The sequence below is a fragment of the Saccostrea echinata genome, unplaced genomic scaffold (genome assembly GCF_033153115.1).
Source record: "Saccostrea echinata isolate AGI-Se365-2 ecotype Australia unplaced genomic scaffold, CSIRO_AGI_Sech_v1 ptg000033l, whole genome shotgun sequence".
Classification (NCBI taxonomy): Eukaryota; Metazoa; Mollusca; class Bivalvia; order Ostreida; family Ostreidae; genus Saccostrea; species Saccostrea echinata.
In genome coordinates, this window is record NW_026889782.1 from 29,638,141 (window position 1) to 29,660,987 (window position 22,847).

Genomic DNA, 22,847 nt, shown 5'->3' on the forward strand with positions numbered 1-22,847 from the left:
TCATATTTTATCAATATTTAGAGGGTTTTTAAACATTGTAAATCGAGTTTTAAGGAAATTTACACGTATTTTATTTTTTTTCAGACTAACCGATTACAGATTTTCTAATCGATTGCCATCGTTCCGACCGAGTAACCGGTAACAAATTGCCATCCATGAAACTCCTGAAGATTGAAAATGAAACCGGTAAAGTTTATTTCGGTGTTGTGATTTTTTTGATATACGACTACGTGTGTGTATATATATATATATATATATATATATATATATATATATATATATATATATATATATATATATATATATACATATACATATATATATATATATATATATATATATATATATATATATATATATATATATAAACAAATATTTAAATAATAATCATTCAAAGAAATTTACATTTTTAGATTGTTTCTTCATATTTCATCTTTAATGTTACATATGCGTACAGTTAAATATATTTAAAAACAATTAAGTCTCTGGATGAGCTAAAATTTGATTTGCAACAGGAGACTGTCTGGTGTATAAGTAAAGGCGAAATTAAAGCTAATTAACAAAAAATGATATCTAATTGTTGTACTTTGATATTGAAATTATTTCACGAGTGGGACAGGATTTCTGGATATTTTCACGGTACAAAGCACAGATGAAAATATCTTAACATCTTATCTCACGAGTAAAATAAATTCATTATCCAGCTACAAAACTTTGGAATTTTCTGTTTATTATTTTTTTTTAAATTTCCCTTTTCCCACTGTCTTTTTTAAAGCACGGTGTCATAGGTTGTACCATCATAGTTGAACGGTTAAGACAGCATAGCTTAGCAACTGTGAGAATAGAAAAAAATGACAACGTGGATTTCAACAACATATTTTGAGAAACTTTAGTGGTTAATTATCTGTCAGGATGCTTCATTTACTCTGTTTATCATTTAATAGGTCAGGTCGTGAAAGGAAGGAAAATCGAGAGTTAAGACGGTTAAGACTGCATATCTTAGCAACTGTGAGAATAGAAAAAAATGATAACGTGGATTTCAACAACATATTTTGAGAAACTTTAGTGGTTAATTATCTGTCAGGATGCTTCAGTTACTCTGTTTATCATTTAATAGGTCAGGTCGTGAAAAGAAGGAAAATCGAGAGTTATGCAGGACTTCTGAAATTTCATCACACTTTGACTAAATATGACTATAATATCCTTTCATATTGTGACAGAATATCCCTTTTATTCAATACATGCATTACAGATTTTTACTGATTTAAATGTAATAAATAATATTATCCTTCGCAAGCCTTCTGAAAATGAATACAAAGGGCTCACGATCGGTTTGACCGGCTTCTCGGCACCTGATCCCACCTCTAAAGGACCGTGTTTTATATCCTGCTCACAGATTTGTATTTAAACTAAGTCACATAAGTTGTTTCTTAACACTTCCTGTTAAGCGGGTATTTCAACGTGCATATATTTAAAACCACTTTAGTTAAGACAACTAGGGAACTGAAATCATGGCAATAGTATTGACATTTTTTTTCATGTCCGGCTTGTTGTCTACACGTTCTCAATACATTTATTTGAATGGAAAGAATGACTGTAATTGCATTGAAAAGCTAATAGATCAATTTCAAACAGTGATGGTCGAGCAAAGAAATCTCCAGCAAGAGGTAGAGCAACTACGACAGGACAACATGGCGATCAGAGCTTTGCTGACCAACCGTACGTCAACAGGTAAGTATTGTAGAAACATTTTATTTCCTTCGAGATAGTAAGTACAGATTAAATGTCTTTTACAAAAATATATACTTGAATTGACAATCTGGATTCTGATTGGAATCTTTGAACACCGTTGTATAAATTAAAAAAAACACTTTTGAATGAAAAAAAGGTGAAGATAACGAACAGTGATCGTTCTCATAAAAACTACAAACAACACAAATTTGTGAACATTGCATAAACACGAAGGCCTGGAAATTCCAGAATTTGAATCAGAAGCTTAGGATTTCTATAATTAATTTATTTAAACACACACACACACACACACACAAAAACTAGTAGACTAATTGTTCACAGAACAATTAGAGGTCTTTCCACCTTTTTAAGTATTTTCATGTAATTTGGGTTGTAAAAAAGAAGAAAAATGAAAAAAAAGATGAAAAAAAAAATGTTTTTCCAGCAGGGATTGAACTCAGAACCCTTAGCTTGAAAGGCAGGGGCGCTAACCACTACGCCACCAATTCCAATGAAGATGTATGCAGTAAACTACCTATTTAGGAATTTTAAAAAAATGTTGTACAATGTAGTTATCAGAATTGAATAGTTTTGAGAAACGTTTCCATATCATTTGTTTTTCAAAAGAAAAAAAGAAAGAAAGAAAGGAGAAGACGACGAAGAAAAATACAAGAAAATAAATAAAACTAAAAAATTCGTCTTTTGCTATAGATTTATTGTCGGGCTCGTTTCTCTTTAGAGTTCAAAAGGTCTTCGCGCATTTTTTTTGCGATTTATATATTGGGCCAATTTTTCTCTCTTTCCCCTTCTCTCTTCCTTTCTCTTCCTCTCTTTTTTTCTCTCTCTCTTCTTTTTTCTTTTTTTGCTTCCGTGTTGATGGCATTTGTTTACATAGTTACCTTTGAAGTACAATGCATGGCATGTGTTTTACTGTACGTATTTTTATTTCTGTGCATTATGCATTCGAAGGTTTAATTTGAGATGTGAAATGTTCTGATTTAGTTAAACTACTTAGAAAAGTACCGATGATATAAATGATTCGAGGCTAATGGTATGTAGGTCGTCATATTGGAAAACATGGATTGGACTCAAAGCGGCCTGACTGCGGATCCTAAGATTGTTGCAGGTTCAGTATGAAGATTCCTGAATGAAACAAGCTTCCATGTGGGTTATATTAAATGCAGCTATGATAAATAAAATGTTCTACATGCATTTTAAGAAGAAATGAAGATAATTAAAGCGTGGAATAGTTTATTTCATACATTTATATTGGTTTAACCCCCCTTTCATATATTCTCTTTTTCTCATATTTTGGATGACTTTGACCTTTGACCTTGACCTAAATATCAAGAACAAAAATGCAAGAATCCATTTCAGTTGGTCCCATGTCTCTATGACTCAGCGTTAATTTTTTTTCAAGTTTACATCAACAGCAAAAAAACTTCAGGGGCAATAACTCGTATAAGGCTTCGATGAATCCTTTCGCAATGATAGATTGGAAAGCCCTCTCTATTAGTGGAAAGCATTGGTGAAGGTTCTGTATCTCTACGGTTTGTGGTTTCAGAGGAGTAGCGAAAACAAGCTATTCTTGCGAAAAGGGCAACAACTTCATTAAATGTCATCGATCGAAGTCGTTGGGTCAAATCTGAAAATCATTTAAGTAGTCGACTAATATGAAAGATGCGTCTCTTCGATAAGTTGTGAAACAAAAAATCAGCGGAAGAAAAATAATAATAAACAGATCAATTTCAATAGGACTTTCCACAGAAAGGTGGAATGCCCTAAACACACACACACACACCCTCACACACACACACACACACACACACACACAAACAAAAAAAAAAAAAAAAACAGTGATACAACGTAGAAGAGTGTAACACTTCTTTCTGGATAAATTTCCATAAACATTTTATGAAGCAAAGCATATGAGTAACTCGTTAAAAGTTATCGTTTCGAAAATTCTATGATCGATAGAAAGATCTTGTACTCAACGCAATCTCTCATTTGATCCAATACTGGCCTACCATATCACTTGTCAACCCAATCATGACAATGGGCACACATTGACTTCGACCAGTTGATAGCGGATGCTTCCTCTTCTTTGACACTAGTTCCCACCACTGTTTTTATAGGAAAATGTTTGCTCTATTCACAAGCTGTCTTTTTACTTGATATTTGTACATACTTGCCCTTTTTTGTCATCATAATCCATATGTTGTGTAACTTATGATTCCATTTATGCTTGAGTCTATTCCTATTTTTTCTATGCTAGAGTCCTAGATATTGACACTTTCGTAATTTACAATTTATATATGAAAAAATGTGTTGGAGATAAAATTGTTCTGTTGATTTTTCAAACAATCTCCACTAAACCATAAAAAAGATGACAATTCTAGCATTTATTGATAAAGAAATATAATTCCTGAGATTGTGCTGATTATGGCTAATGTTTGTTTGAATATTTAGTGTGACTGCTGGTGCATTTATATGTTGCTGCTAGATACTGAAAATTGACGTAGCATTTTTTTAATTCTTAGATTTTATTTGTGATTTCACATATACAGACTGTACATAGATTAATTAAGAATCAAAAACTGCATTATTGTCTATTTGATAATTGCTGTTTGGCATGATGTTCATTGTGTAGATAGCAGTTATAAAAAGGTTCTGAAAATGTGAAAAATTTTATCCAAGTGAACCTTTGCAAATGTGATGTCTTTTAAAAACCCATTTATTCATTTTTAGAAGCTTGACTGAACAAGAACGATATTAGATTATTTACTTACCGGGTTTTAAACACAAAACTTTATTCATTAGGTTTATAAAAATAGTTTTAAAACTCTAGATAGAGAAAGGAAGCTTACAGTAAATAAGTTAGTAAACAGACGAGGTTGTTACAAATTCCTAGATCTTTCATGAAATACCCACAAATATCCACAAAGGGTCTTATCCCTAAGGTAAGGGAGCAAGATAATCATTAACTTTTCTGGATACCCCATAAACAGAAAAGAATTTTAAAAAATCATTGAAATAAAATTGTTTGTTTTGATTCTGCAAAATTTAAGAAGTACGGATCTTAATTATTTATTAACTACTAGTATGTAATTGAAGGCCCCAGTGTCATAAGCACATTTTATTTATGATAAAATCAATATTATGATAAAACTTGAAAACTTAACAATATGTTTCTGTCTACTTTATCAATACATTGAACACTCACAGCTGGTGTGACCAATCAACAGGGGATTCTTACTCCTCCTAAGCACCTGGTCTAAAATGTTCATGGACCCATGTTTCATGCCCTCTTCACAGAACTTGAATTGTTTATAGATTTTTTTAGATCGATTCCTGTTCCTTATCTTCACCTTTTTCATTACACCTTTATACAATTAGTAAAAATTACTTCCTCCTATTCTTAGGAGAAGTGACAAGCTCCTTGTAGTGGATTCTTAAATTCACGAACGGAGCAGTTTTATTCATCATCTGGGCTTTTACATGTATGGGGAAAGCAGACTTTCCAGGAATTATTTTCAATCCTACAATTGTTCATAAGGAATTTGCTTTTAATTATTATAATCTTTTAATGATTTTATTGCTTCCATTTTTTCATGCAGATACAGATGCAAAACTAAACAGAGACTGCAAAGACATCTACCTTAATGGACAAACGCAATCTGGTGTATATAAAATAAATCCGTTAGATAACGAGATCCTGGTAGACGTGTACTGTGACATGGTGACAGAAGGTGGTGGATGGACAGTAATATTTTTTTTCTCTCTCTCTCTCATATTTCGTGTAATCACAATAAGATTTCTTTTTGCTTTCAAAAAAAAAAAAAAAAAAAAAAAAAAAAAAAAAAAAAAAACAACTTTAAAGATAAAACCATTAACAAAAGGCATCTTTGAAATTTCCCGACGTATTTTTCTATAGATATTGATTATACAAATAAAAAGACTAAACAATTGCTTTAAATTCAGAATTTCACTCGCAAAACTGCATACTTTAAATGATGTTTCAATTGTGTATAGTATTCATGTATTAAGAATATGTTTCTATACATCGCAATCCGTAGGCAATCCAAAAACGAAGAAGCGGATCTGTGAGATTTAACAGAACGTGGGCGGAGTATAGAAATGGCTTTGGCAACCCAAAAGACTCTTATTGGATTGGTAAACACTGAGTTAAATCTTTTGTTAAATTTTCTGAACAAAGTTAGGGGACTTTTTTTACTCTCTGTCTTCATCACGACGTGCACATGGCGCAGAGGTTATTGCATTTTTTCGAGAGTCGCAGAGTAAGGGGTTTGATCCCCAAAAAGAAGAAAAAGATCCGTCACTGCTCAAAGGCCCTGAGTGCCGAGTAATGGTATAAATTTACAGCCCTCCATCGACAAGTGGTGGCATCTCAATATGAGTGAGAAAATCTCGAAAGAGACATTAAAAAATATCAAACAAAAAAAAAAATACTTTTTATTATTTTGTTTTTTTGTCAGCGAGCGTTCTTTGGAAATACACAGACCATTGATAATCAATTTCGGGTTAGTGGACATGTGTAAGTGCTCAGAACGAAAGTCTTTAATATTTAGCATATTACTTTCTGCATAAATAATGATATATTAATTTATGATATATCTGTTTTACATTGCATGAGTTGTATTAGGTAAAACTGTAATCCTGAAATAAAAACATTATTATATATTTAAGGTAATGACGTCATTCACAAGCTTACCAAGGGAATAAATCCTTCCCTATACGTCTCAATTACACTTCAAAATGACACTAATTTATACGAAATATATAACAAGTTCTCCATTTCTGATGAGGCAAGCCTCTACCTACTCTTTCTCGGGGGACCAGCTATCGGGACCTTAGGTAAGTAATAGATTTAAAATGAAAGATTCTGTAAGTTCTCAATATCTTTTTTTGTCTCTGGAGACAATTTATTCCCGTAAATACTTATATGGTGCTATTTTATAAGCACACTTGTTTTTGTATTCTTGGCAAACATAATTCTTTTAGCAAATGCTATCTTTCTAATATTTCTAATTTTTTAAAAAAAATTTATAGGTGACAGTATGTTGTACACTAATTATTTTCGTGCTGTTTTGTCTGGGATGTCATTCAGTACACCAGACAGGGACAATGACAGATGGAGTGGTAGCTGTGCTGCTACATGGAGAGGAGGCTGGTGGTTCAATCATTGCCACTATGCCTTCCTGAATGGTCCCTGGTATCCAGAAGACTGGACCTTTGTCTGGCATCCTACACTCTACGATAATTCCAATGTAAAGGACACTTTAATGATGATCAAACGTCACTAGCTGAAATACGCAGGATTGTTTTTTATTTTTTTATTTTTATGTTTTCTGAAATATTTCAAACCGATATTAGTCTTCACATATTTGAATTGTTTGTGGTTTTTTAAGATCGATCACTGTTTGTTATATTTATTTCGAAATTATTAAATTTTAGAAATTATAAGTTTCTTATCATACCTTTTTTAATCATTATTTTTATTGTTTATGCTCAACAGATAAAGATTGAGAAAGAGAAGACTTCTACAAATGGGATTCGTTTCATTTTTTTTCGTTCGAATAAAACTTATTAAATTATTTTCATTAGAGGTGTTTATATCGGAGTTAATAATTGTATGATATTTTTCATTTATTTTGAATTAATTTTATCAAGAAAGGACTATACTACTATATGTACATGTAAACTATAAATAGATTCCTGAAGATATTAATCAATGTTATTTTTTTTTCATCTTAAATGTAAATCTTTCTAATATTACATGTGCTTTAAACACATGTGAAACCATAATAATGTCCAGAAATCCATGTTGTAATACAAAAGCGGATGTGAGCAAGCAGCACACGGCGGGTGTGACCGGTCGCCAAGGGATGCTCACTTCTCCTTGGCACCTGACCCCACCTCTAATGTTTTTGGAGGTCTTTATTTTCTCTGCCCCCGATTTGTATAGTTTAATTGGACTTTGAGCTTGAATATTCTTCGTTATCACCATATTTCATTTTATCAAGTTTGGTTGATTATAAACCATTTTATTTAAAAGCTTTGTATGGCATAGTCACGAAATATCTTTGATGATCGATATTAACAGAGTATAATATGGCAAAGATACCATTTCTCTAAGTACATTTTCAACTTCTCGGGCTTTTCTCACAATGCTCATAAAATACTTTGAAAGCATCACTTGAATTTTGTACAAAATGGATTCACTATCTCTAAATAAGACATTGGTTGGACAAAGTTTTTTAATAAAGTTGTTAAGGTCGGTTATTTCAAGTTCACAATTATGAAATTATATATTTGCTCGCTTAAGTACCTATAGGTATATTCGCATTTTAGTAAAAGTATGTTTTATATTAAGCGGACTATCGAGTACTGAAACTTGTTTCAAGCGTGTGTGTGTGTGTGTGTGTGTGTGTGTGTGTGTGTGTGTGTTTTACAGAGATCTGTGTTTAATGCCCCACACCTTCAGCATACTAATAGATATCGTTTGGCACATTTATATTGTATAATTAACTTTATTTTTATTCGACAAAGAGAAATGAAATGTCAACGGAATGTTGACTTATTTTTACTTCCTGTTTATGTGTTTCTCGGGTGACAGTGTATTGAAATCGCTGTGAAAGGATTTTTTAAACATGGAACGGAATGTAAATAACTTAGGATTGACATAATCGTGAACATATTGTAATTGTTTAAAAGGTTATGTGCACTAGAGCAAGCATGAAAGAATATTTCAACTTTTCAAGGATATTTTCTCAACAGATACTGTCTCAAACAATCAAATTATTAAAATATGGAAATATCATCAGCTTACCTAAAAAGATTGATTAAACAACCTCGTTCACGACAATGAACCAGATTCTCATGCAGTGCCAAAAGGTCAAGAAAAGGAAAGCAAGAAAACTAGAATTATTGCCCTTTGCCCAGTGATGTAAAAAAGTATCGTATCCCTATTTCAATACTAAACACATTTCACTGATTTTGGGAAACGTCATTTTCCTCCTGCGTATCATAACTGAAATGCAGCACGGTGACATATGTATGGATAAATTTACTCATATGTATGAAAATGTACTATGATTTTTGTATCAAATCAAAATGCCTAGAGCTTAACAAAGGAACTATTTTTATCGACATAAGTCAGTCGCGACCAGGGATTGATCTTCCAATCACGCAGCAAGCGTTCTACCAACTGAGCTACAGTGACAATCCTCAACTTGTTGGATAAAGAGAATATAAAATAACAAGCTATAGATATTATTATAACCGCTCCTCTCACTGCGAGCTCTAGCTACATGCCTGGGAGAAGAAAAAAATAGGACATTGCACCTTGATCCAATGAAATATGAAGATAACGAACAGAAGTTAATCTCGAAAGTCCAATGAAACGATACAAATTTGAAGCAGAGCAAACATGAACCTCAAAATTTAAAGGTGGGAACAGGTGCCATGGAGGAATGAGCATCTCCTGCCGACCGGTCACACCCGCCGTGTGCTCCTTGTCATGATCGGGTAATAACGGAGAAATCCGTAGACAGTTCAGTGTATAAATAATGGCCTAAAATTAGTATGAAAAATGTCAGTCAGCATTTGACTCAATGAAGGTTGTATGTGCTGACAAGGTCATTGTGTCGACCATAAAACTTGCGAAAAGATGACTTCAAACGAGACTGTTGATATCCTTGTTTCATTAACTTGTTTGTCATTAGCTTTCCTCATTTTAGAAATTGTACATACGTAGAGCATGCTCTTCCGTATCGAATCAACTGAGAGACATAAACCCCCTATGCAGGTGACAACGGTATATTGGTACATAAGTAAGGGAAGTTGACGATTGAAAAGTTGAAGTCATCACGTTTATCATAAACCTTAGTTGTTAGATTACCATTAACGTCTTTTTCTAGTAATATATCTAAATATGAAACAGATGTGTCAGAATCTGTGATATCTTTTATTTCAAGCTCGCTGGGATATATCGAGTCGACATATGAATGAAAGTAACTATTGTTAATTGATAATAGGTCGTCGATATATCGAAATGTCGAGTTGAAAGATTTTTCTTCTTCTCATGTAGAAGTTTTTGAATAAATTCTGCTTCATATGAATACAAAAATAGGTCTGCTAATAAGGGGGCGCAATTGGTTCACATGGGAATTCCAACAGATTGTTGGAAGACCTGATCTCGAAAAACTACATAAATATTGTTAATCAGAAACTCAAGCATCTTTTTAATATCAACTTCAGTGTACTTGTGTGTACAATCAGAGTGTTTTACAAATAATCCTGTAAATGACCAATGACAAGCTAAGCATATTTACGAGTACCATTTTTATTGAAAAAGCAGCTGTCTATGATGTCAAAAATCCTGGACTTCAAGTTATAGTGGGGAATGGTTGTATAAAGTTTTGAAGAGTCGTACATTTTGATGCTATTGATTTTATTAAAATTTTGTGATTTCAAATTTTCTAAAAGTTCTTTGGAGTTTTTAAGTTCCACATCTGATTTCCACCACTTCTCGAATATAGTGTTGTACAGTATTCCTAGAGTTTCTCCTTCATTACAGTAAATATTTTAGTGAGGAGTAAAGAGAGGGGCTTGGTAGAACATATACTGGAACCCGCTATGTATCTTTGTTTGTAAGGATTTTTATGAAGTTTAGGAATCCAGTAAAGGTATGGGAATTCAAATTCATTTTGATTGTTGAGAATATTGAAAGTATCTGAAACGGACATATGATTTTGAAGAATTTCTTCCTTAGAAAGTGAAGTATGGGTGTAAGTTGGATTTCCACCCGTAGAATGAAATAATGAAGATAACGAACAGTATTCAGGCTCAAAAGTCAATCAAACAATACAAAATAGGAGCAGAGCAAACACGGACCTCCAAACATCAGAGGTGGGATCAGGTGCCATGGAGGAGTGAGCATCCCCTGCCGACCGTTCACACCCGCCGTGTGCTCCTTGTCATGACTGGGAAATAACGGAAAAAACCGTCGACAATTCAGTGTGTAAAAAATGGCCTAACAATTTGTATGAAAAACGTCAGTCAGCATTTGACTTAATGATAAATTGTGTTTGCTGACAAGGTCATTTTATCGACCATAGAATTAAATCTTAGTTCCTCTAAAATACAATTCAAATAGTGAGCCTTACAAACAAAGACTATGTTGTTACCAGTTTTGTCAGCTGGAACCAGTACATACTGATTGTTTAATCTATCCAATTCCTTTTTTACTTTTAAATTGTTAAAGACAGAAGGATAAATAGTTTTCATACAACCCCTCAATCGCTTAATGCAAGATTTCAACATCCAACTGATGTTCTTAATCCATTCTGACAAAGTGTCAAGGTCTTCTTTTTCGTGTTTGGCCCATCTCCTGGCGTAATCTTCCACATAATTCATAACATTTATAAACTTATGTCGCCAGTTGAAAGAACGGGGTTCCCTAAATTTTGGCCCTATTAAAATAAGGGATATAAGGTCCTCATTATTAACTATGTTTACATGACTAGTAATGACGTGTCCAGCAGGACTATGGTTGTAGGGTGAAGAAAAACATGATTATGTATCAAATGTTCGATATCTAGGAATTGTAGAATTTCTTTTGTAATTAAAAAGCTTGGAAGCAATTGTCGATGTATATTTATAAGAAATACAAAGTGTGGACTTTGTAAACCTATATTGTTTAGAACAGTGATTAGAACGGACATTTTATTTGAACATTTTAAACTTGGACTATATTCATATCATAATCATTTTAGTTATTAATAGTGAACTTAGTAGTGACAGTAAAATGAAATAAAAGTTTATTAAACAAGGATGTACATTATTAGTGTACAACATACAGTGACTTTGTAATTGAAAAAGGGTCTTAATGTTCATGAACTAGAATTATCTTGTTAGAACAAATTGGATTTTGTTGTTGATACAATGAAATATAATTTGTAAATCATTTTGTAATGGAATGATATCAGAATAGACCAATCATGCCCATCGATACTAAGCAATAAAATTTGAACGGAAATGTAAGTTACTATTAAGATTCTTGATTAAGAGTAATAAAATTGGGAACTTTGAAGCAGATAAGTAAAAGAGCCTAGGGCTATAACTCCTGTGGTGCAGAGATGGGGACTGAGTCCATAAATATTATTAATGAAGGTATACCTTGATTGCAGGGTGGTGCCATGTTGGGGTTCATAGGTCAACGGACAGACCTACGGACTAAGCGTAGGTGACATAGTAATGTTAAGTCCGCCAATGTAAAGTACTTTTATATCCGGGACCATGAATACCTCTGAGCACAAAATACCCTGTTTTGCCGGATAACGGCACTCTATGATTCTATTCTTCTTTCTTTCGACTATTCTTTGGCATCTATTGATACTCTTTTGGAATACTCTTTGGATTACAAATTGGACTCTATTTTTTTGGACCTCACCTTAATTATTACTTTTGGAGTTTTAGTTCTACGCTCTTCTTAAATATCTAAAACTTTTGCTATAACCGGTGTATTGGTCTATTCTGGTGAGATTTCAGAAACTAGCATTGAAAAATCTATACGATCACGGTAGTTTAATAAACTTTTCAAAAAAACTTAAAAATTTTGTTATTGGCTTACAACTTCAACTTGAAATATGGTAGAATACAAGACTGGACCCTTCTGTGATTAAGAATATTACTAATATTAATGAATTATTAATTAAATGATGTTTTTTGGCAGTAACATCAAGACCCACAATGCAACGCGAATGCATCTCGCTGCTTACCATGTTCTCGGGGTAACAACAAAAGTTCACAAATACGCAGCACAGCTAAGGTGCCAAATGGAAATATCGGCGATTTTTTTAAATAGAAAATACATTCTTTACAAGGATGGGCATTTCTTTTTAGGACTTTACAATTATCGGACAAATGCAATGTGGTTGAAAACTAAATGTTGAGGACGATTAGATTTCTTATTAAGACTTGTCACGTGATGTGGCAGTCACGTGATTTTAGCAAATATACCTGAAGTATTGAGGTCATCTATAAATTCTAATATTGCAAGGGTATAACCAAGTTAAAAATCTAAGTTTAACATATAATTATTTTCAACACTCTTTGTAGTTTTTGAAAAGTGCTGCGAACCTATATAGATTCAACTATCTAATTGCTAAAATTACATTTGGTAGACCGTATGTTGAATAGTTTGCTGGTCAAGTACATTAAATATAGATATAATTAATTCATTTGCAAGATATCAACAGGTTCGCAGCACTTTTCAAATATCTTCATACTTCTTGAATTTATGTGTAAAAGCTTGTCATAATTCATTGAGGCTATGCCCTTGCAATATATCGATTTATTACGACCCTTCTATTACCCTTCAATGAATCTGCATACAAATATACGACAGTATCGCTTGTCTAGGAAATGTACGGGAAGTATATGAATAAAATCATAAAACAGACATCGCATCCAAGTTAATGGCCTCTTATATATCTACAATTTATATTTTATTTTATTACAAAATATATTTTTCATTGTACAAATATATCTTGATCCGCCTCTTACTGCATACAAACTGCGTCAAATTTTCCGATTTGTCGTCACATTGACAAGTGCATTGCGATCAGTGAATGTTTATATATTGCTGTGTGGGATTTAACCAACGACAATAATGCATGCACTAGTTAGTATTGATGTAGTTTAAAGCTATTCATAAGTTTAAAATAGCAAATCATTTCATTTTGTGGTAATTTGAAGAACTTATATTTTTGTGTGATGTCATAGTAAGTACTTCCCGTGTAAATTAGGCCCCGCCTCCTTACTGCACCTTAACTGTGCTGCGTAATAAAATCACCTTGATTTAATGAATATTGCAGAGATAAATGGTAGACTAAACGTTCTTTGTTAAAAATTTCCATTTTAAGACTTCGGTATCGTAATGCAACATGTGACGTCACAGTCCAAACGCTCCAAATGTCTTTTACGATTGGAAGAGGCGGTTCTGAGTTAAAACGGAATAGGTATCCAGTAATACACATCTGCGCTTCCCCAACGGTAGCACCGTCAACATAGTATCCGCGATATACATTTCATATCCAAATTTTGAAGCTTTATTAATAAACTACATACCTTCCAGCCTCCGTCCATTGTTTCCATGTGACAGTAAACTCGGACAGGACAGGAGCTGGTCTCAGAGGGATAAATATAGTGCACTCCTGAGTTGGTGTCACCATTTTCAAGAAAATCCTTACATTCTAAAATAAAAACTAAAAAGGGAAATTTTGAAAATAGCATTTGGAGACATATTAGACATTTTGTATTAAAATTAAGACCTATGCAAGCGCTGCTATATACACAATTTTAAGATAGAAATGCAATCTATTTGATAGAAAACAGGTAATATCATAATTGATATATCTTTTTCGTTTTGCTATAAGATGATTTTTAAGTTGTACGTAAAAAATAAAAATTCCAGCTTTGTCGTTACCTTATTTTTTTGATAATTTATGCCAAATGAAGAAATTTCTTTTCAAAATACTTGCGTGAAGGACAGATGGTATAAAATTGAATAGTTTTGCAATTGCAGTTTACAGACAATAACCCCCCAGGTGGCTCCCCTTAAAGTTTTCATGATATACATTCCTGTGTTAAACTCCTTTTCCCTCTTGGCATCCCCTCCTATCTCCGAAGACCATTAATTTTAGAAAAAAAGCTATCTGTTGTCAATGAGACTGTCTGCTTGTTTATTAAAATAAAAACTTTTCAGGGACTTCTTCTAGGGAAGACGATTTTGGGGGTTGTCATGTTGTAAATGTTGTATTTACTGCCACCCCGTTCAACTCTACGACCGATGACCGTGATATGAATTGTTATTTTCTTAGTATCTGAATATGCTTGCACATAAATATAACTCAGGTTCGGAATGTTTATCCTCAGATGTTTTAAAGATGTTTTGTTCCCAAACATTCCCATGTAAAACTTAGGTTCCTTCATAGCTCCACTCTTGGGACCAAAAACTAAATAGATTTGAATCTACAGTATCTGAGGGTGCTTGCATAATAATTTGAATGCTACATTAATGAATCATTTTAGAAACCTGTTCTTCGCTCGTATTCTGTGACTGCCTGGCCTGGACAGATGAAAACGACCTTGAGATTGAAGGTCAATTCCGTTGGAACGATTCAAACGTGACCTTCACATATTGGCATCCAAAAGAACTGAGCATTGATAATCCATCTCCAGCTCTAAAGAGAGACTGTGTGGATCTGTTTCAGAACTGAAAAATGGAATGACAGATCGTGTTTCTTTTTGTTTATATGTAAAAATATTATGTTCTCTAACTGTAAAGTCTATAATTGCATTGCACATTTTATTTTTTTCACTTATCCTTTTTAAGATCTTGTTAAATAATTTTCAGTTTATTTTTATCGGGCTTAGTAAAATTTGATTTTGTAGTGCTTTAGTTGACGGCACCACAAATCCCGCTAATATATAGCGAACAAATAACAAACGCGAGCTGGCCACAAAATATACTTGTATTGTGTACTGTATAAGCCCGCGTAATCATGGGGAGATAACCAAAAAGAACACTGTAAAAATGGAAAATAAAAGATGTGTGTAAAATCAGTCCGTTTGCACCACACTGCCCCCCTCTAGGCTAAGTCCACTAAAGGTTAAGCCGATCTGGGCGATGTATTTCACGGCCAGCTCGAGTCCGCAGTGGCCTCGATTCCTGTTCAACAATAATCTCCTTCTCAGGTGTCTCCAAGGAATCATCTGAGTCCATGTTTTCTTTGTTTGGCGCTCTGTCTGTTTCACCGTTCACTTCACCTTGATGTTCCTGTATGGTTTCCAAGTCGTTTTGTTCTGGGAGACTATATCTGTTGACACAGCCAGGTACGAAATCAGAGGTATATGCCTTAAGACGATCGTGATGAATCACAGTCGACCTTTTTCGTCCTTGTACCTCGTACAAAACAGGCCCGTATTTCTTTTTGACGATAAAAGGCCCCTCCCAAACAGATTGCAAGTTGGGTGACTTGTCTACTTGTTTAGCCATTTTGTTGACATAAACCAAATCGCCGACTTCGTACTGCTTACTGGAAACACGCAGATCATAAAGACGCTTTTGCTTTATCTGTGCCTGCTGAAGAGATTTTCGCGCAAAATCATGGGCTGTGCTCAGAGCATGTTTAAGCTTCTCAACATACGTTGGGGTGTCCAGTGGGTCTCGAATTGTCTCTGGGTCCTTAAAAACTAGTTCGGCTGGTTGGTGTACCTCTCTACCTAACATCATAAAGTTTGGGGATATTCCTGTGGCTTTGTGTGGAGTGCTTCGGTATGCAGAGAGTAAGAGGGGAAACTGCTCATCCCAAGTTTTCTGCTCTTTGTCAACATAACACCGGATCATTTGCAAAACATTCCTATTGAAACGTTCAACCTGACCGTTAGAAGAAGGATGATAAGGTGTGGTCCTTGTTTGTGCAACTCCTAGCAATTTGCACACAGTCCTGAACAGGTCACTTTGGAAATTTCTACCCTGATCAGTATGGATCTCGAGAGGGGCGCCAAACCCAGCGCTATAAACTCCTCCACAAGCTTTTTTGCTGTTGTCTCACTGCATTGGTCAGGAACAGCATACGCCTCTACCAATTTGGTGAACTGATCAGTTATTACCAGAATGTACTTATTACCACTTGACTTGCAGGGAAGGGTCCAAGCACGTCAATATGCAAACGATCTAGTGGAGCACCATAAATATAGGACTGTATTGCTGCTTTGCTTTTACGCGAAGCTCTCTTTTCCGTGCCACATATGGCACACCTTGATACATAGTGCAGAACATCTGCTGTCAGACCATACCAATAGAAGCTGCGTTTTACTCTATCCAGAGTTCTTCTTTCGCCTTGGTGTCCAGAGTACGGTGGATCATGAAAACTTTCTATTACTTTCCGCCTGAGTGATCTTGGCACAAACAGTCGCAGTGACCGTGTGTCTGAATCATGCAACCTTTGGTAGTGGAGTATCCCATTGACCAGACGAAACTGCTGAAGATTGAGGAAATAACTCCTAGCTGCTGGGCCAAGGATTCTTACGTCACATGACTCCGGTTTGTCATGTAACAACCAGTTGGTAACGAGTTGTGCTTCTTTGTCCTCAGATTGTGCGGTTTTTAGATCCTCCTGTTCCAACCAGTTGCAAGTAGCAGGCTCAGATTGTCTTACTTTACGAACTGTCAGTGGTACAATATAATCAACATCCTCTGTAAATCTCTCCAACTGCTCTTCAACTCTCTGGCAGTATGCACACCCTCCATAAGGTAACGACTTCGAACAATAACCAGCACTGTAACAATCACAAGTTGTCTTATCTAGCCGAGATAAGGCGTCTGCATTCCCATGTGATTTTCCTGCTCGGTGCTGAATGACAAAAGAATACTGACTCAATTCTTCGAGCCACCGAGCCAGTTGACCTTGTGGTGATTTAAAGCGAAATAACCATGCCAAACTGCTGTGGTCAGTTCTGAGGTGGAATTTTCTGCCTAACAGATAATGTTTGTACTGATGACAAAAGGCAACCACTGCGAGCAATTCTCGTCGAGTGACGCAGTACCGCTCCTGTACAGGTCCTAGGAGTCTGTTGGAGAAAGAAATCACCTTTTCAACGCCATCCTGTTCCTGAGAGAGGACCGCTCCAAGAATCCCAGCTCCAATGCTGAAATTGGAAGCATCCGTGTCAAGAGTCATGGTACCCTCAGCAAGTGGGTATGCAAGGATTGGAGCTGAAGTAAGAGCAATTTTTAGCTCCTCAAATGCTGTCGCCTATTCTTCACCCCATTGGTGCTGTACACCTTTGCGTGTGAGGTTGTGGAAAGGACGAGCTATATCAGCATACCCTTTCACAAATCTGCAATAGTAGTTCGTCAACCCTAAAAAGGCTTGGAGCTCCTTGAGGCTTCTTGGAATTGGCCATCTCTGCACATCTTGAATCAGCAAGGGATTCGCACGAACCCCATCTTTACTTACAACGTGACCCAAAAATACAACTTCTTCTTGGAATAAGCTGCATTTTTTTGGCTTTAACTTTAGTCCAAATTTCCGAAATCGGAGAAACACCTTTCTAAGATTACTTAAGTGTTCATGAAATGTACTTCCTGTAATAATTACATCATCTAGGTAGATAAGAAGGATGATCCACTGAAGTCCTCTTAAAACCAATTCCATTCCCCGTTGGAAAGTAGAGGGCGCATTGCAGAGCCCAAAAGGCATCCTTGTGTATTCAATCAAGCCATGTCTGGTAATAAATGCAGTCTTGGGTCTGTCACTTTCAAGAACTTCAAACTGGTGATACCCACTCATTAGATCCAGTGTGGAGAACAGTTTGGATCCCCCTAAGGTGTCAAGACACTCCTCAATCTTAGGCAGAGGTTAAGCATCTTTCTGTGTGACTTCATTTAACTTCCGATAGTCCACGCACCAGCGTACTCTTCCATCTTTTTTTCGGACTAACACTACAGAAGATGCCCGTGCGGAGCTTGAGGGGACTACCACACCATTTTCCAATTGCTTTTTCAAATAGTCAGCTTCTTCACTCTGAAAACTTAGAGGTGTTCGTCTCGCAGGTTGTCTGATAGGTTTGGCTCCATCTGTGTTGATTTGGTGCTTAATTACAGTAAAAGTACCAAGGTCATATTCCTCTCTGGAGAAAATATCCTTAAATTCAGAGAGTAAGCTGACAAGTGCCTGTTGTTCAGATTTCGTCATATTCTTGGAAGATTTCTCTGCAAGCTCCAGTAAGTGGGCTGGTACAGTTTCACTTTCAGCTTTTCTACCTATCGTTTCATCAACTTCAATTTGATGTGCTGTATCTACACTTACTACTGCTGAACCAATATCCTCACTGACTTCTGTCAACTTTCCCAAATGGGTTCCCTTAGCAAGGCGAATTTTCTTATCTCTGACATTTAAAACCTGAACAGGTTCTTTGTCTTCCATATTGACTAAGCAAGATCCAACCAAAACACCATTAGGAAGATCATCCTTGCAACTGTTTAAGACAGACAATATGCCACTTTGTGGTACCTGTACTCTTCCAACGATAATTTTCTCACTCTCTGGAGGTATCCAACAGCTTTCATCGACCATTACAGAGCTGCAAGCTGGGTAACTGTTATCAAGCTTAGGGTTCCAGATATGATTTCCCTTCCAATGCGAAGGTTACATTGTCCTGTGAATATAACGGCTTCTAGGGAGTTAAGAATATCCATCCCAATTAAAACAGAATCCCGTATTGGTGCAACATATACTGGCCAATGGGTTGATTGGCTGCCAATTTGGATTGTCGCAGTGACACCTCCAAACGCAGTCATTTCTGCACCATTTTCCGCATTCATGAATTGAACTTGCTGGCAATTACTAGTAACAATCCCTGCCTCTTGGGCAATGGTAGAAGAGACAACAGTAGCATCTGCACCAGTATCCACAACACCTTTGATCTGTACATTATTCACAAAGACAGGGGTTACGATCCCTTTTCCTGCTCCGTGAAACCTTGTGCGCTTGATTTGTTCTGCTGTCTTTGATGTCTCTTCCTTTACTGTTGGCAATTTCTGTTCCTGCAATTTGACTGTTTGGGGTCTAGATTTGCAGTCACTTTTGAAGTGCCCAGTCTGTCCACATTGAAAACATCTATTTTCTATATCCTTTAGTAGGTGGTCACGTTTCACTCTCTCTTTCTCCTGATTCCGTTTTAGTTGTGACTCTGCTTGCTTAAGACGGTGGTCTAGCTGCTCCATGGTGACATATGTGAGTTTCTGAATTCGCTGCACTCTAAGAGTCTCTGCATCATCATCAGGAGGAAAATCATCATCAGAATCATCTGTCCAGGTTACCCTCCTAGTCCTTTCTCGCTTCTGATAGTCATTATATATCGCCCCACAGTGGCCCTGTAATTATAACCAGTTAGGTTTTGGTTATAAAGTTATGAAACTAATTCATGGACTATATCCGTTGTTTTGCGCAAACGGGTAAGAAGGAATCTTGGCGGTTAATACAGTGGCGGCGCTGTGGGGCCGTAATACAACGTAAACGAGAAAGGTGCCGTATTCCTTATGGTCTTCCAATATAAAGTCCAAGAACTGGTAAAATCAGGTTTCCGAATTTATTATAGACGATGGTAAATAACAATAAACATGAATTTCAACAATGGCTTACAAGTCTTAACCGAGTTGGATGTGGCCGGTAGAGCATCAGGCCTCCAAACTGAAGAAAGTATAATGGACATCGCTATTTGTTACATAGAGAGTAAACAATGATTGAATTGTGACACTTGCTGAATTAATTGATGGACAGGTGTGTTTCTTTGATAGAATGGTCATAAAAGACATTGTTAAATAATTATATAAACAAGGTAATTGATATAAGATTAACAGGTCCTGAGGCATTTACACCTAACGAGTATCAATTCCTTTGACAGTCACTTAAAAGTCAATTGGAATGTCTTAATCCTGCTTCAAAGAAAATGAGACACAATCAACTAAATAACAGACATAAAATAATTATAGATAGAGAATTTAACAGATAAACATCCAAATTTAGAATAATATATTAAAAAGATATTTTAATTTAAAAATGTTAATTTTTGTGATGGCGCTCTCGGATGTCTGGGACATAGTTCGGCGGTGCACGTTCATTGGGGAATTTAGCTCAAGGGTTTGGGGAATGTTAGGAAGCACATAAGTCCAAATTTGTAGGGTAACAATGACAGTTTATTAAAGTAACAGTGAATTCCAAACAACATAAAAACATAAAGATGCAAGTCCAAGTCCTAACTAAAATTTAGATAAAGTTGGCCTAAATAGAAATAGAATCTTAAAAATTTCTTAGTCTAATTCCTACATGGTTCTTAATTAACACATCAACTCACTAGCTCTGTCACTCTAGATCTCTCTTAACTCTCTGTATTCTCATATATATATTTTTAACTAATTGTAAGAAATTACTCAATGTAAATATAGCCAAAAGGGCAAAACTTGTCAACTAAGTAATCTGAACAATAGAATACTCAAGTGTCATACTTTGATGTCAGGAAGTCAAAGAAGATTTATTTAATTAATCTAACACCTAATCAGTGACCATTGCCATCAGGCAGTATGAGTGTAAATGATTTACAATTGCTAAGAAAGCACTAAATATTTCTGGGGAATAAGAATTAGCCAGATGTAAAATGTGTTGGTTTAGTTTCATTACTTGTGAACAAATAACTTAGGATATCAAGAATTTATCAAAGTAAATGAATTTTATGAATGATATTAAAATTATTAAGTAAAATTATAAAATATATTAAAATAAGTATCAAAAGTGAAATGGGAGCCATTTCACTGGTGATATAATTGTGCTCTTGATATGTGACAAGTTCTATTGCTTCATTAAGTGTCTTAGGGATTCTGTTTAGCACATCATATGCAATCCGGGTATTCCGGTATCCTCTTAAGAAAGATTCTGCTGCAAGTTGATCTTGCATTTCTAAGTCAGTACCAGGATAAGCTTGGGTAATTAAGCGACGCACTTCTTCACCAAACTCATCATTTGACTCTCCTTTTTGTTTAATCTCTGCCAGTTTCCTGCAAACAGTGGCTGGGGGATCTTTGCGCCCAAAGCGTTTAGTGAGGCTGTCGCGTATTGAAATGTAGTTGGCTGTTAGTGCTTTAGGCAAGGAGCAGACATACTCACATTGCCTTACCCTTCAGACTTTCATAGAGGCGGTCTATTTTCTCAGTTTCCGTCCAGTTATACCACTCTGCTAGTCTTTCAAATGGAACAAGGAAAACTTCAATATCTTCCTTGCCTTCATATGTCGGGAGTTTAGTCTGAGGACCTCTTGGTGCTGTTGGTTGTTCTCCAAGGACCTGGGTCAACCTCGGGAGCTAGGTTGATAAGGAGAGGGCCTCTGTCCTTCACTAGCTTCAATGGTCGGTCTGTTCCCCTTCGGTCTGAGGTGAAGTCAGGTGCATAACCAGCAAACAAAGGATGCTGAGATGATGGTGCCCATCCAGAAGTCGCATGACCATGTTGGTGCAACATCTGAAACCTATGAACTAACCGGAGGATACTGTCCAGTGTGCATCAATCCCGAAGCCGCATTTGGCCTCGGGGTTGAAGCAAATGCTGGGATTCTTAGGGAATGACTTATCTCTTCCTTTGATTCCTCAAGAAATTTCTGAAACATGGCTTGCTGTATAGCAATCTGTTTTGTTGAAGATTCTTTTTATTCCTACATAGTTTGCGCAAATAATTCTTGATTTTGTTGCTGCTGTCTGTCAAAAGAAGAACTGAAAGACTCAAGTGTCTTGTGCAGCCAGACGTTGTCATCCTCATTTCTATTATCAGTCGCTATTCCGCTGTCACTATAGTTAGTATCCTTCATCATTGCACCATCAGTGTTTTCGGCCTCGTTCGTCATGTTGGAATGAGAGGAACTCTTGTTCGTCTACCTCCAGTGTATCACACGGGGTGTAACACACCTTAATAATGTCAAGCTTAAGTCGCCTTAACCTCTTCTGGGACAAAAGATAGCCTGGGTGCAAACCGTCTGATAGCAACTCAAAAAAGTATCTCTTTTTACCCCGTCTGGAATCCCGCAAGTCAGCGTTGAATTTAAGTGTGTTTCGACCTAGCTCTCAGTTTATCTGTTCAATATGTGTATTGAGAAGATCTACCTGTTTTTCAACTTCTTGGTCCGAGTCGAGGAATATTGTTGGATTCTGATGCCCCTTGATATCGTTGTACAGAGAAACTAAATAAATAGATATGCCAATAAACTTAATTCGGCAGTTATTCCCAAGAATAAAATATTTGGCCCTGTGTAGCTGTTTCACGACAGATGGCACTGTATCAATTGCCTTACCACGAATGTTAATGTATTTTCCTTGTTTTTTGTTATATCACAAGTTCCACCCCAAAAATAAACTGTTACTGGCTTGTGCCCTTTAGCAAGATGAGGGAACTCTTGTATCAATAGGTCTACGAGCTCCTTGGTCGTTTCCCCGTTCTTATATAGGAAGATGAGTGGCAAGGATGTGTCCTGTCTTATCT

The 22,847-nt window shown here is 35.8% G+C and overlaps 2 protein-coding genes across 2 annotated transcripts; one reads left to right on the forward strand and one right to left on the reverse strand.

Annotated features, from left to right (window-relative positions):
• The first annotated feature begins 1,637 nt into the window (after positions 1–1,637).
• LOC133198391 (fibrinogen-like protein 1) lies at positions 1,638–7,055 on the forward strand. Its single transcript, XM_061334486.1, has 5 exons — positions 1,638–1,731; positions 5,349–5,494; positions 5,808–5,904; positions 6,439–6,606; positions 6,802–7,055. The coding sequence occupies exons 1-5, from the start codon at positions 1,638–1,640 to the stop codon at positions 7,053–7,055; spliced, it is 759 nt and encodes a 252-aa protein (XP_061190470.1).
• Positions 7,056–18,182: 11,127 nt separating this feature from the next.
• On the reverse strand, positions 18,183–18,899 carry LOC133198392 (uncharacterized). Its single transcript, XM_061334487.1, has one exon. It carries the CDS (start codon positions 18,897–18,899, stop codon positions 18,183–18,185), a length of 717 nt encoding a protein of 238 aa, XP_061190471.1.
• Between the last annotated feature and the right edge of the window lie 3,948 nt (positions 18,900–22,847).